Source organism: Salvelinus alpinus, chromosome 35 (assembly GCF_045679555.1).
Source record: "Salvelinus alpinus chromosome 35, SLU_Salpinus.1, whole genome shotgun sequence".
Taxonomy (NCBI): Eukaryota; Metazoa; Chordata; class Actinopteri; order Salmoniformes; family Salmonidae; genus Salvelinus; species Salvelinus alpinus.
Window position 1 is genome coordinate 20,865,311 of NC_092120.1, and position 16,059 is coordinate 20,881,369.

General features: G+C 45.0%; 1 protein-coding gene across 31 annotated transcripts in view; it reads right to left on the bottom strand.

Moving 5' to 3' along the window:
- The window catches only part of plecb (plectin b), a 188,968-nt gene that overhangs the window by 23,701 nt on the left and 149,208 nt on the right, over nucleotides 1-16,059 (bottom strand). For 21 of the 31 annotated variants that reach the window (XM_071383192.1, XM_071383191.1, XM_071383194.1 and 18 more), the window contains 13 exons: nucleotides 15,060-15,226; nucleotides 10,391-10,506; nucleotides 9,578-9,678; nucleotides 8,585-8,704; nucleotides 5,389-5,484; nucleotides 5,152-5,279; nucleotides 2,696-2,789; nucleotides 1,950-2,104; nucleotides 1,343-1,688; nucleotides 1,046-1,123; nucleotides 714-875; nucleotides 416-520; nucleotides 86-181 (listed from right to left, as the gene is read on the bottom strand). In XM_071383192.1, coding sequence (XP_071239293.1) covers nucleotides 86-181; nucleotides 416-520; nucleotides 714-875; nucleotides 1,046-1,123; nucleotides 1,343-1,688; nucleotides 1,950-2,104; nucleotides 2,696-2,789; nucleotides 5,152-5,279; nucleotides 5,389-5,484; nucleotides 8,585-8,704; nucleotides 9,578-9,678; nucleotides 10,391-10,506; nucleotides 15,060-15,226 — 1,764 coding nt within the window. The remainder of the gene's footprint in view (nucleotides 1-85; nucleotides 182-415; nucleotides 521-713; nucleotides 876-1,045; nucleotides 1,124-1,342; nucleotides 1,689-1,949; nucleotides 2,105-2,695; nucleotides 2,790-5,151; nucleotides 5,280-5,388; nucleotides 5,485-8,584; nucleotides 8,705-9,577; nucleotides 9,679-10,390; nucleotides 10,507-15,059; nucleotides 15,227-16,059) is intronic. The other 10 variants (XM_071383193.1, XM_071383196.1, XM_071383214.1 and 7 more) reach the window with 1 other exon arrangement.

Below are 16,059 nucleotides of genomic sequence, written 5' to 3' on the forward strand. Positions count from 1 at the left end.
ACGTCAACAATTGTGTTTGGAACTATTACTTATAGAACCATGCAGGTTTATGAGCTATTTTGAAAATTATTCTGAGCATCCAAACCTGGTAGTAAGCTGTGTTCTCTTTGAGGTGAGCCTCGATGCAACAACACAGCTGGAGGATCCAGCTCCACTGAGTCTGCAGGGCTGCTGTGAAGGCCTGGAAATTAAAGGGGGACAAGAGTTGGGCAAAACAGGGTCGTGTTCATTAGGCACCAAGCGGAGGAATACTGACTGAAACAGGGAGGGACTACCTGAACTTGTCCAATAAGACATGCTTGTTTTTAGTTGCAAAACAATCTACTACGGTATGCAGTTCTGTGTACTAATGCATACATCCAGGTTTACCCTGCTATTGCACATGGAGACCACTAGGGGGTAGTGTAGTGCTCACCTCCACTGTTTTCTTGCCAGGGTGGCCCTCCTTCAGCATCTTGTCTCCTGTGGCCTGGATGTCGTTGACCTTTTTCTCTCTCAGCTCCAGCTCACGCATCAGACCCTTCAGAATCAAAATGAGCTATCAATGAGCTATCAACAGCCTTACATTCAGATGAGCACTACTCCAGAGTTTGGAAGTACTGTATGATCTATTCAATCTTTTTCTAGGCCTCAGAAAATGTGCACTTCAACAACCAAGCTGTCTCAACAGCATTTTCTGATATATTTTTTCTGTGTTTGTTTTTCTGACCTACCGAGTAGTTGTCTTTCTTGGCAGTCATGTTGGTGTTGCGGTCGCTCCAGTCGTAGTTGACCTCCTCCTCCTCTTTGTCGTTGAGCCACATCAGCTCCTTGGTTGCCGCGCTGACAAACACATAGAGCGAGTCCAGGTTACGCAGACGAGACTTGGAGGAGTTCTGGGAGAGAGCGGTGAAAGAGGGAAGATATAGATTAGATTACATACTGTATGTGTGCATTTATGAGAATACAAGTATTACTAATCCTGGTAGTAGTTGACCCATAACAGCATCTTTACCCAAAAATATGACATTTAACACTAAATAACGCTTCTGAATAAAGATCTTACCAGCAGCTTGGCATACTGGAGGTCCAGTTTGCCCAGGTATTGACTGTACGTCCCCTTACTGACTGGGGATAGCTGGCTCTGAGGGACACAAGAGACACACAGGCCACATCAATGTAATGTCACAGTCAGAGAGGATCTAGCACTTGAGGATGGTAATGAACGTATATAATGTCTCCATTCCCTCGGATCGAATACAAAGTACATGATATAAACTCATTGAAAGTGTAATGGAAATATATGGAGATAGAGAGTATATGAAACAAAGTTATTATAACACCCCACTAAAACATATTTCACCTTTGCCCCTTTAAGGTCTAGTACCTCGTCAGCCTTGGCCCGTTCGATCTTGGCGCGGAAGTCCTCCACGGTCTGGTGCAGGCCCCGGTGGCTGCCCAGCTGAGACTCCGCGGTGGGCAGGTCCGAGCCCCACTCGGCCTCGTCAATCCGCCTCTGACTCTCCTCCACCCAGGTCAGCAGGTCCTGGGCGTAGCGCAGGGTCACCTCGTCCAGCTCGGGACGCACCCTGGAGGACGACTGCTGGATGGTCTGGGTCTGGATCATCTGGGTGGTCGTCACCTGCGACTTGAGACGCAGGTTGTAATCGGTGCGCAGGTTCACAAGGCGCTCGTGGAGGCGGTATACCCTGTGGGAACGACGCACATTTGACAGGTAAGTGTTCTGTCCTGTAACACATTTCTTCAATTAAATGACTATGGTTATGAAACAAGCTTAGGTTTCAATCAGCGTTCATGACTACAGGAGGAGGGGATATCATTTATCATTTAGAGAAAATTGTTATCCTAACGAAGCAAATCGCTGTAATCGATCAATGTATATAATATAATCGAATAGAAAATAGATACTTTATTATCCGTTTTGTGAGAAACTGAAACGGCCAACTCACCTGCGGTACATCTGCTCGGCCTGCAGGTGGCGCCCATCTTTGAGCAGCTGCACGTCGTTGAAGAGCAGGCGGATCATGCCGTCTGCCTTGTCCAGGTCCCGCCCCACCTCGGCAGTGTGCTGAGCCGGCTTCCCTGCATTCAGGAGACGGATGTCCTAGAGGGAGGAGGGCATACCAATATTAATGTCATTAACCTATGAGCTTTCGAAAGCGAGAAGGTAAAGGGTTTCAATGATTGACAGACAAGTAATGCTTCCTCCACTTTAAGGATTTCATGGCTTTCCAAACTTGTTGGAGATCAGTTCAGAGCTTCATTTTGTTATGTGAGACTGTATCCAGCCCACATCACACTGTTGTATGGCAGGATAGGGAATACCGTTCTGATTGGAGCATTTTCGCTGGTGATGACTGGACACATTGGTTTTGAATGAGGTAGTAAAGAGACAACTAATGATTTTCTAACTGGAGCATATGACTTACCCGGTATGAGTCATTTGACCCAATCACTGGCCTATAGCAACTTTACATAATTGAGGACAATGGCTGTCCTTAGTTTCCCCCAGCTCTAGCCACAGCCTGTCCCGGCTCCAGCCTCATTCCCAGCCCCAATCCCAGCTCAAGCCTCAGCCCCAGTCCCAGCCTCAGTCGCAGGCTCATTCCCAGCCCCAGCCTCAGTCGCAGGCTCATTCCCAGGCCCAGCCTCAGGCCTCACTGTACTGTCAGAGTGTTAGTGGTCCAAGACTCACCGTCTGCAGCAGGGTGTCCAGCTGGTTGAGCTGCTCCTCACACACACCTGACTCCATCTGGACTTTGCTGACGATCCTCTGGAGTCTCTCTAGCCTGAAGGAAGAGAAGAGGAGCGTTAACACTGATCTGGTCAAAACATTTTTATCTCAATGGTTTTTAGCAAACATACCAGGTCAGGATCAACACAGACCTGGGTATAGAATTTCACTTCTGTACCATGCTAAAAGTGAATGAATCAATAGAAGAAAAAATAATAATAATGTTTTATGTCACGATTAAGAATATCAAGTATCAAATATAACATATTCCTTGCTTGGCCACAGCTAAAAACATCATAACATAGTAACACAACAACCACAACAGCACAATCACTGAAAGTCCGGAACAAGACACTTACGGCCTCTTTGAATGCAGCAGGTACTCTACTCTATAAGGGTCCGTCACAAATGCCATGCTCTTGTCCCTATGCTCTCCCTTTTAAAGTCCCAGGTATGGCGGTGGCTCTTCTTAACACAGTCCCATAGTGTCACGGGAATTCTCTCCCAACCTTGGCAGCGACAACAAATGTCTGCTGGGCTTGTTCAGCCTTTCCTCATCCCAGTTCATGAATAAGGCTGCCCAGACAGAGCGCTGCCCAGTCTGATGAACTTAGTCGAAACTAGCAAACGATGACTGCCCATTACACTGAACATGGACCAGGCAAACAAGACTGTCTCGTGACAGTGGACCAGCCCATTTCAAGACAACTTGCAACGCAACATCCCTCCAGCTACCTAGCCTTATGATATCGATAACATTGGCATTTGATGTCTTCTGACAGATAATCATATCGGATTACGTTGACAAGAATACATTTTGTAAAAATAAAAAAATTGCTCCGGGTGAACAGAGGATGCCTTTCTTTGCAATCCCTTCATTTGCAAAGGGAAAGCCTGATTCAATCATAACATCTGGATATGGAGACTCCGAATGAGGGGAGATGGGTAATATAATTACTGTGCATTACTTCGCTTCAGAGGTTGTTCTTGCAGCTGTTTAAAACGGCACATGGTCCAATAAATAGAATCGGCTTGATAAGAATCCATCGGTCACTTTCTGTGGTTTTCATATGAATCATGATTCATTCGCTGTAAGTAGATTGCACTCGTCAACGGTCTGATATTCTAATCTACGCTTTGTGGTGCTACTCAAATCAAAGAAACTAGTGGAAACTTCCATCTGAAGTCAAGATGCGTGAAGTCATCCCTGAAGAACTTGGAGAAACCAGGCAGGACAGTGTCCAAGCCCCTTACGGCATCATAGATGGCGAACCTCAGGCGTGCCAATGGTATTACTGTTCAAGAGGAGCTGGCTCTAGACAAACCACAGCCTAAACAAGGTCCCAGAGCAGTGCAACTCAGGTAAAACTGGGTTTAATAGACTAACGGAATCAATGACCGGTCTGGTGTCAAACAATAACATATTCTTCCCATTTTGTAAAATGAATATTTTTTTTTCTAACAAAACAGGCAGAAACTAACAAGGTCACTTGAAGAGAGTAGATATATAGTAAACAAAAATATAAACGATATACGAAATATAAGCAACAATTTAATTCATTTTACGGAGTTCATATGAGGAAATCCGTCAATTGAATTAATAAATTCATTAGGCCCTAATATATAGATTTCACATGACTGGGAGTACAGATACGCATCTGTTGTTCACAGATACCTTTAAAAAAATGGACCTTACAATGGGCCTTAGTATCTCTTCATGATATTTTTGTGCATTCAAACTGCCATCGATAAAATGCAATTGTGTTTGTTGTCCGTAGCTTATGCCTGCCCATACCATAACCCCACGGCCACCATGGGGCACTCTGTTCACAACATTGACATCAGCAAATCGCTCGCCCACACGGCGGCATACGCGTGGGTCTGCGGTTGTGAGGCCGGTTGGACGCACTGCCAAATTCTCTAAAACGACGTTGGAGGCGGCTTATAAAGAAATGAACATTAAATTCTCTGGCAACAGCTCTGGTGGACATTCCTGAAGTCAGCATGCCAATTGCACACTCCCTCAAAACGTTAGACATCTGTGGTATTGAGATTTGTGACAAAACTGCACATTTTAGAGTGGCCTTTAATTGTCCCCAGCACAAGGTGCACCTGTGTAATGATCATGGTGTTTAATCAGATTATTAATATGCCACACCTGTCAGATGGATGGATTATCTTGGCATCCCCATTAACAGGGATGTAAACTAATTTGTGCACAGAATTTGAGAGAAATACGCTTTTTTGTGCGTATGGAACATTTCTGGGATCTTTTATTTCAGCTCATGAAACATGGGACCAAGACTTTTACATGTTCCGTTTGTATTTTTGGTCAGTGTAGATCCAGACGAGGATTGATGGACTCGGGAATAATATGGCCAGACATTGATATCCACCACACAGCTTCACTCACTCACCTCTCAAACTCTATCCTGAGCAGTCGTTCTCTCTCAAGGATGGCCACGTGCAGACGGCCCCATTCCTTCTCCACATCAATTGGATGGTAGCCCGGAGGAACCTTGACCTGACCAGCATGCACTGCACTCTGTAGAGGGGGTGGTGTAAAATAGTAGAATACAATAAAATAGAATCGAATAGACTAGAATGCAAATAGAATAGAAAATAATAGAATAGAAGCTCTGTGCATGGCTAACCTCAAAGGACTGGTATATGAGTTTGGAACGGTGCTTGTCGGCCTCCTTTGCAGGCAGTTCTGTCTCTTTGAACTTCAAGAACTGACGCCACAGGATCTGAAAGAGAGAGAGAGACAGGATGAAGGAGACATTTCTTTTACCGTTCTTGAACGGTCACAAAGGGGAAATTGAAAAATTCAAAATGTATGTGCAGTGAAATGTGTTGTTTTACAGGGTTAGCTATAGCAGTACGGCGCCCCTGGAGCAAATGACTGTTAAGTGCCTTGCTCAAGGAAACATCAGCAGATTTTTCACATTGTCGGCTCGGGTATGCGAACCAGCGACATTTTGGTTCCTGGCCCAACACTCTAACCGCTAGGCTACCTACCGTATTATCTTGTGAATCAATCCATCCTACTCTTGCTTCCTTTTTAAAATGCTACATGACACTAAACAGGGTTGATGACAATTCTATTTCAAGACAGTCAATTCAGAAAGTAAACTGAAATTCCATTTGAAATGGAATTGACCCCAATCCACGACAGCAGTACTTATTCAAACTGCTTCCATTGACTCTAGTCTAGGTGATGATTCTGCTTCCATTGACTCTAGTCCAGGAGATGATTCTGCTTCCATTGACTCTAGTCCAGGAGATGATTCTGCTTCCATTGACTCTAGTCCAGGAGATGATTCTGCTTCCATTGACTCTAGTCTAGGAGATGATTCTGCTTCCATTGACTCTAGTCTAGGAGATGATTCTGCTTCCATTGACTCTAGTCCAGGAGATGATTCTGCTTCCATTGACTCTAGTCCAGGAGATGATTCTGCTTCCATTGACTCTAGTCTAGGAGATGATTCTGCTTCCATTGACTCTAGTCTAGGAGATGATTCTGCTTCCATTGACTCTAGTCTAGGAGATGATTCTGCTTCCATTGACTCTAGTCTAGGAGATGATTCTGCTTCCATTGACTCTAGTCTAGGAGATGATTCTGCTTCCCATTGACTCTAGTCCAGGAGATGATTCTGCTTCCATTGACTCTAGTCTAGGAGATGATTCTGCTTCCATTGACTCTAGTCTAGGAGATGATTCTGCTTCCATTGACTCTAGTCTAGGAGATGATTCTGCTTCCATTGACTCTAGTCCAGGAGATGATTCTGCTTCCCAGTAGGAGATGATTCTGCTTCCCATTGACTCTAGTCTAGGAGATGATTCTGCTTCCATTGACTCTAGTCTAGGAGATGATTCTGCTTCCATTGACTCTAGTCTAGGAGATGATTCTGCTTCCATTGACTCTAGTCTAGGAGATGATTCTGCTTCCATTGACTCTAGTCATCTAGGAGATGATTCTGCTTCCATTGACTCTAGTCTAGGAGATGATTCTGCTTCCATTGACTCTAGTCTAGGAGATGATTCTGCTTCCATTGACTCTAGTCTAGGAGATGATTCTGCTTCCCATTGACTCTAGTCTAGGAGATGATTCTGCTTCCATTGACTCTAGTCTAGGAGATGATTCTGCTTCCATTGACTCTAGTCTAGGAGATGATTCTGCTTCCATTGACTCTAGTCTAGGAGATGATTCTGCTTCCATTGACTCTAGTCCAGGAGATGATTCTGCTTCCCATTGACTCTAGTCTAGGAGATGATTCTGCTTCCCATTGACTCTAGTCTAGGAGATGATTCTGCTTCCATTGACTCTAGTCTAGGAGATGATTCTGCTTCCATTGACTCTAGTCTAGGAGATGATTCTGCTTCCATTGACTCTAGTCTAGGAGATGATTCTGCTTCCATTGACTCTAGTCTAGGAGATGATTCTGCTTCCATTGACTCTAGTCTAGGAGATGATTCTGCTTCCATTGACTCTAGTCTAGGAGATGATTCTGCTTCCATTGACTCTAGTCTAGGAGATGATTCTGCTTCTGTGGTGTAAACTACAGCTCTTGATGAGTGAGTTGACATGTTTACATTCTTACACGGGGCGTTACTTGAGAAAGGATTGTAACCTTGTAGGTTTATAACATGTCCCCATGTCCTTAATTCACACAGATACACACAGAGCTTGACCTTTTCAATTGGCCATTAAAAAAATGGGATTACCTAAATTCAATGTGGTAGCGAGATCAATAACGTGGCTAACCCGATTATTCTGACACCTTCCCAAATAAAAACTCAAGCTAACAAAGATAAGGGGTGTTGAAAAGTACACATAGAAAAGTCAGACGCCTTATTAGAAGACGCAGACGGGGTATCAACACAAATAGAAACTAATCGAGACTCGCGATACTGCTTTTGTCTGTATTTTTAGGAATCATTTTCTAGGAAAAAGAGATCTTGGAACTAGACTAGCTTGAAGCACAATATACGCAGCTGTGTACTGCTCATTCTGATAACGCCATTCCGCCATATAATAGGTGTTCGAGTTGCTGAAGGAAATTTGACACAGAGGTGCGTCCTCCTCTGTTTGACTGTACAAGATTTGGAAACTGATTACAGCAACTGATAGGATTAACGAATGTTTTATACATTATCCAATAGGAGAACTTAGATGACCTAGCCTTTTGTCTGACAGTCCCCTTTGTCTCCGCAGAGAAAGTCGCAGGCACGCTAGCCAGGGAATGGGGAGGGGCAGTACGGAAGATTCCGCCGAGGATTAGGTAGAATAATGCGTGTCTTCAGGTCTGCTTTTCTCAGCTCCAGTGCCACCCACCCAGATGCCACACAATGCAACCACACAAGACAATGCAATCTCTAGACTGTAATTGCTCTGTTTGATGTGGGATCGAATGGCAGAGCTAGCTGCTTGTTCATAATATATATATTTTTTTTTAACCTTTATTTAACTAGGCAAGTCAGTTAAGAACAAATTCTTATTTTCAATGACGGCCTAGGAACAGTGGGGTAACTGCCTTGCTCAGGGGCAGAACGACAGATTTTTACCTCATGTAAGGCGTCTCTGAATAGGCTTAGTCATGGTAACAGAAAATGTGTGTGGAGAAATGTTAGAATCATAATTCACAGCCCCCCCCCCCCCCCCAAAAAAAATGCCTTAGCTACAGCCCCGATATATAGACACAGAAACACATACAGTATTTTCAGTATCCAAGTTACAGTACACACGCTCCTATATCGAGCAATAATACATTACGTGACCAGCCACAGGTAGCATCCCAATCCCAGTCACAACAACCCTACTAGTAACTGTCCAGGTAGGAGACTCACCTCTATCTCCTCATAGCTGCCTGGGAACCTCCTCTCCCCGAAGATAACGACATGGTGGCTTATCCACTGCCGAATGATAGTGACCAGCTCATAGTACTCGGTCCAGCGCAGCTCCAGCTCCTGTAGCACAGGACACAGCAGACAACGACGGGGTTTAACGACAGACAGCCAAGAGCCTTTCTCCTGGAGAGCCATGATAACTCGCCTGCTCACACACCACCCTCACTCAATTAGGTGTCAACAGGCCCAGCCTTGTGTGGCTGGACAAGGAGCAGAGTGTGAGTGAGTGAATGTTGTTACTGATTGTCCCGTTGACAATATTGATTATTATTACGCTTTGGCAATATGTACAGTACAATGTCACATCATGCCAATAAAGCAGATTTTATTGAAAGAGACAAAGAGAATGATAATGTAGTGTGTGCGTACGTGCATTAGTACACACATGTGCAATAAGCAAAAGTTCCCTCCTTTACAAAAGTTCCCTACTTTACCTTTACTCAGTACATATTTAGTTAGCATTGGAGTACAAATGGCACTCTAAAATCTGTTTTGGCAATACAATACAGTACACCATTCTGCTTTTCCAACAGCTCTCTTCTGTGTGCTGTGATCATGCTGTGGTGTGAGAGGGGGGTTTATTGGGTAGAAAGTCCTTTGAGTTAAACACAGAATGTTGCTAATTTCCTGCATTTAGGATGGCAGGACTTCTATTGTAGTTCCAAACTGGAGCGACTCTTGCTGTCAGTGTCATAAACAAAGCAATTACATGTTCTGACTGTCACAAGCCATAATCCAGGAGTTTCCCTGAATGAACTCTCATTGAAAGTAGGTTTGAATGCAATAGCAGTGGCTTATAGCATGTCCTTTTTGAATTTATCAATTTGTCTCGGACATGAGGTGTCCAGTTTGTGAGTATGTCAGGTTTAGGGACAATCTTGTAAAAAAATAATGAAGTGTTCAGAGATCAGCGGCGGTCAGAAGTGCACTCACGTTAGCCTGGATTCCATCATGGACATCCCGGGGCATGGCATCATACAGGGACGACACGTAGGTGATGATGGACTTCTCATCAGGATGTGGTACGTCAACATCTGGGGAAATAATGTGTGTGTTTATAGGGTTTTTTTCACATCGAAAGAGGAATGGAGATGTTGCAAATACCAAAAACGGAATGAAGTACTTTGAGGTACTTAATTAGTTACTTTGTACATTAGTTACTTTGTACATTAGTTACATTAATTGTTACTTTGTAAAAAAAAATTAGGATGAGGACCTTTCATTGTATAACAAAAAGTGAAGTGTACCCAATCACTAGCTGGTATGTGAAGATGTGCGTAAACGTTAGTTATACACCTAGATCATGTTCATGGTGGATTTGGAGAAAGGAGTGAGCTATCAACATATTTGATTGGACACGGCTCATACAGTACAGCAGCACTGAAGGGTATGGGGGGGTAGCGGGTGGGGGGGTGGGTAGCGGGTGGGGGGGGTGGGGCTCTTCAAGTTCCATCTGGAGTCTCTCACCCCTGACTCTTCTTCCATTAAAATAGCAAAAGTACAGAATTAGGTGGGACGTGGTTGGAGAACTTGGGGTGCATTCACTAGGAACAAAACAGAAGCAAACAACAAAACGGGGAGGGAATTTGCCGAATAGAAACTACTGTTTACGTTGGAAAAACGTTTTCCGTTTGCGAAAACATTTTGCAACTCTTTGCTACAGTGTGCACTTCTGATTCCACCCCTGGTGATGAGGTCAGCCATCGTCACGTGTACATGTACTGAAGGGTCGCTGTGCCGTCTTACCCTCCGGATCCAACAGGCGCGTCACGCCCAGGTCCTTCTCGGCCACGTTGAAGGCGTACTCCAGGTTCTGCGCGTTGGTCTGGCGGTACACCTTACTCATGTCAATGAGTCTAGGCCTGAGGAGACAGAAGCATGGGACATCCGTCACGATTGGTGTAAAGGCAGTGTAGACAGGTGAGGAGGGTATAAGGACTGGCCGGGCAGACACTGATAATTCCTACCTACCATATCGCTTGTCCTAAAAAAATGCCACGTCTGTATGTCAGAAATCTGTAGTGAACACCTGCTTTCCCTGGGGTGCTTGGCATCTATATACGAACGGAATGTTACATGGAGCTGCAGCAGACAACCAGGGCAGCCATGTTTCAAATTAGATAAGCACCTACACTCGCTCCCCGTTACTATCCTCTCCGTGGTGCAGATGAGGGTAAGTGAACAGAAAATAGACATAGGGAAACATTCAAAGCATACTGTTACTCAAATTCAATTCTTGACCAACGTAAACATTACAACAACAAAATATCGCAAAAAAGTTCCCTCTCTAATTCCTTTTTCATTGCATCCATTAAGTAAAAATGTCACTGTTTAGAACTTATTCCATTTTTTTTAATGGCACAGTATACTCATTCTCTCTTTACAATACGTTCACATTATTCTGATATACTCCGAAAGTAAAGCCCAAGACAAATAAGAGAGAAGCTTAGAGCAGATCCGTACAGCGATTTGACGTGAAGGGTGGAGCGGACAGTGTAGTAGTCACCAGGGCTTGGGGCCGATTCCAGGCACTCCACCTCCCTAAAAGAGAGCTGCTTCCGTGGCCTGGGGGGCCTCCCTTCTACCCTACTGGGGCTGACCAGCCTCCCCTCCCCTCCCTCGAGGCTGTAGTCATGTCCCAGCCCTGTACCCTGGCCCAGTTCCTGGTCCCCTGAGTGGGAGTCGCAGCTGGAGTGACCCACTGAGCTGTGGGATCCCTGGCCTGAGTCCCAGGATGAGCCTTCTGAGGGGATATTGTCACACTGCATGACCACACGGTCTTCCAATGAGCTGACCAAGCCTGTGACCCTGCTGGACGAGCGGCCAGTCCTCTTCCTGGACTTTATGGACAGCTTCCTCTTCAGACTCGACATCATGGTGCCTTCTGGGAGTTGTAGTCTCCCCAAAACAGAGAGCTAGCTGGCTAGATGTTTCGTCCACGCACAGTGGCAAGTGAAAACGTTGCACTTAACAGGGAAATTCCGAATAGTTTGCTGCTCCAACCATTTTAACAAGGTTCCTTGTGATGGTTTGGTGTTTGTTCGGGGAAACAGCCGGGTCCAAGTCTGCAGAATGTGCTGTTAAATCCCACCCGAGCGTTGACGTCTTCAATAAGACGCCTTCACAATCTTCACGTTGAGGTTACAAAGGGTGCTCGACCCTCGCCGTGAGAGAAGAAACATCTCGGTACCACTAGGAGGCTAACTGCCGTCATCCCCTCTGACCTGACCTCCCAACCTCAGCCCTGTCTGTCCAAAACAGCCCCCCCCCCGATATCAACTGTAACTTTCACCAGTCCAAGGTAAGGTCCTTAGTTCCCAGGGTGACAACGACATTCAATCCTCCAAATAAGCGGTTTAAAAAAGTGGCGCAAATTGGTGGATAGTCCAGACTGCAGGCTGTGCAAAAAGTAACTCTGCAGTGTTCGTCGTTTGAGTAGGAGTGTTACAGTGACACACCTCTGTCTTTATGAAAATCAGTTACTAAATAGACTGCCTTAGGTGACACTCAAAACCTTTAAAAAAAAAAAATAAGTGTTCTCTCGCTCTCTGTTAGAGGGAGCAGGGTGTAGCTGAACTTTGCAGGTACACGCACAGCTTTGATTGAACCTGCCCCGCGGGCCTCTCTTTCTTCCTTCCTTTTGTGCCACGCCTTGCTGGGTATTCACCCAGATTTCCCTCATCACGTGGCCCTCTTTCAGTCGCTCTCATGTTCCATTCAGACTCCCTGGGGATGTGCAGGGTGCTGCTTTTCATTACATGTTATGTGCTGGAAAGACCCTATTATTTACAGATAATGTGCCCGTCTCTGTGGCTTTTTAGGACTCCGCCTCAACTTTGAGAGACCACAGACGTGTCTCCACTCATCCGCTCTCCTATTCATGTCTATACGTAACTGTGTGCTTCAGCAGAGGCTAAAGCAGCTCTGAGGCCATTGTAATATTAACAGAAGGAGTGATTCACTGAGAACTCAACTGGTCACTCCTCTAGTCCAAGGCTCCCTAGAAAAATAGATTCTTATGAAAGGACAAGTAAACAAACCCATCTTTCCAAATTCTATACCAGGTGCCTCAGACAGCACCCTCTCCACCTGAAATGGGCATTAGTGAGTCTAATAACATAATAATAACAGCATATACCGCAAGTGCTCAAATCAGTGCCAGTGTCTGTATCCATCTGAGACAACACCCGCCTGTGGTATTCCAAGCCCAAGGCAATGACAGGTTCAAAGAAATGTCTTATTAGAGCTGCCTGAAACCTGTACGATCAAGTACGGCCAGGAGAGGAGATTGAACAACTACAGAGTTAGATGTAAAAAACGTAATTTACCTCAGAACAAGTCAGAACTGAGAAATAAACACTAAGTGGATACACAGCCTTCTTTTATAAGACACGGAAAACTTCTCACTCTTGTCAAAACTGAAAGCAGTGTCTGATTGATTATGTACCTGATAGTTTACATTTGTACTCATGTGTGTAGATATACACTACATGACTAAAAGTATGTGGACACCTGCTCGCCGGACAGCTCATTACGAAATCATGGGCATTAATATGGAGTTGGTCCCCCTTTTGCTGCTATAACAGCCTCCACTCTTCTGTGAAGGCTTTCCATTAGATGTTGGAACATTGCTGCGGGGACTTGCTTCCATTCAGCCACAAGAGCATTAGAGAGGTCAGGCACTGATGTTGGGCGATTAAGCCTGGCTTGCAGTCGGCGTTCCAATTCATCCCAAAGGTGTTCAATTGGGTTGAGGTCATGGCTCTGTGTAGGCCAGTCAAGTTCTTCCACACCGATCTCGACAAACCATTTCTGTATGGACCTCGCTTTGTGCACCGGGGCATTGTCATGCTGAAACAAGAAAGGGCCTTCCCCAAACTGTTGCCACAAAGTTGGAAGCTGTAGCTTTCAGATTTCCCTTCACTGGAACTAAGGGACCTACCCCGAACCAACCACTCCAGCCGATGCTTGGCATTGTGCATGGTGATCTTAGGCTTGTGTGCGGCTGCTTGGCCATGGAAACCCATTTCATGATGGTCCCGACAAACAGTTCTTGTGCTGACGTTGCTTCCAGAGGCAGTTTGGAACTTCGTAGATAGTGTTGAAACCGAGGACAGGTGATTTTTACACGCTACACGCTTTAGCACCCCACGGTCCCGTTCTGTGAGCTTGTGTGGCCTACCACTTTACGGCTGAGCCGTTGTTGCTCCTAGACGTTTCTACTTCGCAATAAAAGCACTTACAATTGACCGGGGCAACTCTAGCAGGGCAGAATTTTGACGAACTGACTTGTTGGAAAGGTGGCATCCTGTGACAGTACCAGGTTGAAAGTCACTGAGCTCTTCAGTATGGCCATTCTACTGCCAATTTTTGTCTATGGAGATTGCATGGGTGTGTGAGCGACTTTATACACCTGTCAGCAACGGGTGTGGTTGAAATAGCCGAATCCACTAATTTGACGAGGTGTCCACATACTTTTGTGTATATATAGTGTATATTATATATGATGTGAACATCAACACGAGGATACAAAGGAAATAAATAAATAAAATAAATATTGCCCGGGGTGGATGGGGAGGGATTTGGACACATGGTGTAAAAGAGAAAAATACTACTATGAATTACTGGCAGTTTAGATACTAATGGTCAAGCATCTAGCTATATATATCGTACATTTGAAGCAGCTCTTCTACCAAGCATACCTACCAATGACTGTACTGATATGACCTAATGTATGACCTTGTGATAAAAGAAGAATAATAATAATATTTGAAGGACTAGTCAGAACTAGCATGGCACACGCTACAATTTGACATTTGGCAATATGTTGCATTCCTGCCCCATCTGCTTCACATCGAATAAAACATAAGTGTGGTGATGTGTCATGACAACCCACTACCGGAGACGCCAGGACAAGACATATTAACACCTATTAGTGCCACTTACTGTGGGTAATAACACGAGTGGGTGCAGTCTACTGAGGGGTACATTCAGGGTACTATTTTGGGGGGTTAATCTCACCTTTTAAGAACAAACCTGAAATGGCTGGAGGTGAGGCTACATTTTGGAGCGACAGCGGGGCTTACGTGTAACGTTCCGAGGCTAAAATCCAAAAGATGTTCGCCAGTATCTGAACATTAAGTGCAGTATATAGTCTCTTATGGACAGACTTTACCCAAGATTTGGTTCTGGGTACAGAGTTGAAACACTGTAAACGTTACACTACGTATTGTGGCTTGAGGTGACGACCGCCAAAGTAATATACTAAAAATAATAAATTTTTCTAAATCTGCCATTTAGCAGACCCTTTCTCCAATCATACATTTTACGTACAGGTGGTCTCGGGAATCGAACCCAGTGTCCTGGCATTACAAGCAGCATGTTTCCACCAACTGAGCTACAGAGGACCACTCACTGGTGTTTGTGGATGACGGCGTTGAAGAGCTTGCCGTCCCTCCAGCTGGTGGTGAAGTTGTCACAACGGATGCCCTGGTAGCCGTCCACCATGCGCTGGGACCACAGCAGCAGCTTCTCCTTGGCCGACATGTCGTCTGACTGGCCATTCACCTGGATGTCCGAGATCTAACAGGGGAGGACAGATACCGGGGTTAGACAGGGGAGGAGGCCACACGCCACCAGGGTTGGGGTCAGTTGCATTTTAATATTGGTCAATGCAGGAAGTTAACTAAAATTGGATGAAAATGCCGAGATTTGGAATAGAAAATGGAGTTTCAGTTTACGTCCTGGATTGACTGAATTGATATGGAATTGACCCCAACCCTGCTTGTCATGGTGGCAGAGGGAGATAGTTGGAAACCATAAAGATATAATCTATTTGAGAAAATCGATGATGCATTGTAATGGATGGGGATTGATTCAATCATATGATATTCTAGCTCAATCTGAATCAGGTTTTGTCCACCTCAATGATCTGTGGTGGAAAACAAACTCCTGCTTTGGGTCTCCAGACACAACTTAAGCACTATCTGGTCCATTGGCTAATGTGGCAGGACTGTTTTTGTTTTTTTGGGGGGGCCGGAAGGGAAATGAAATGAGTCACAGTCACCAGAGGCTCAGAGGGTACTCTTTGTTCTTGCCAAAAGACCGCTCAATTACCAAATTCTCTGCCTACTGGTCTCTCTCTGTAGTTGGTGTGTGTGGGTATACTGTAAGTGTGTGTGTCTGTGTGTTCTCCTCGGGATCCAATCCACCCTCGATGGCCCCACCCTAAACCTCTCCCCTCTAAAGAAGAGGAGAATGCCTACGATGACTCACCAGGCTGTGGCCCTGCTGTTTTTTTTTTCTCTTCTCCTTCTGAGAAATGAGAGATACGTCTGTCTCGCCAACGCAGTACATGGAGTACAGTAAACCAATGAAAATGTAAATCGAGACTTGAAGTTGAACTGATGGCTGTG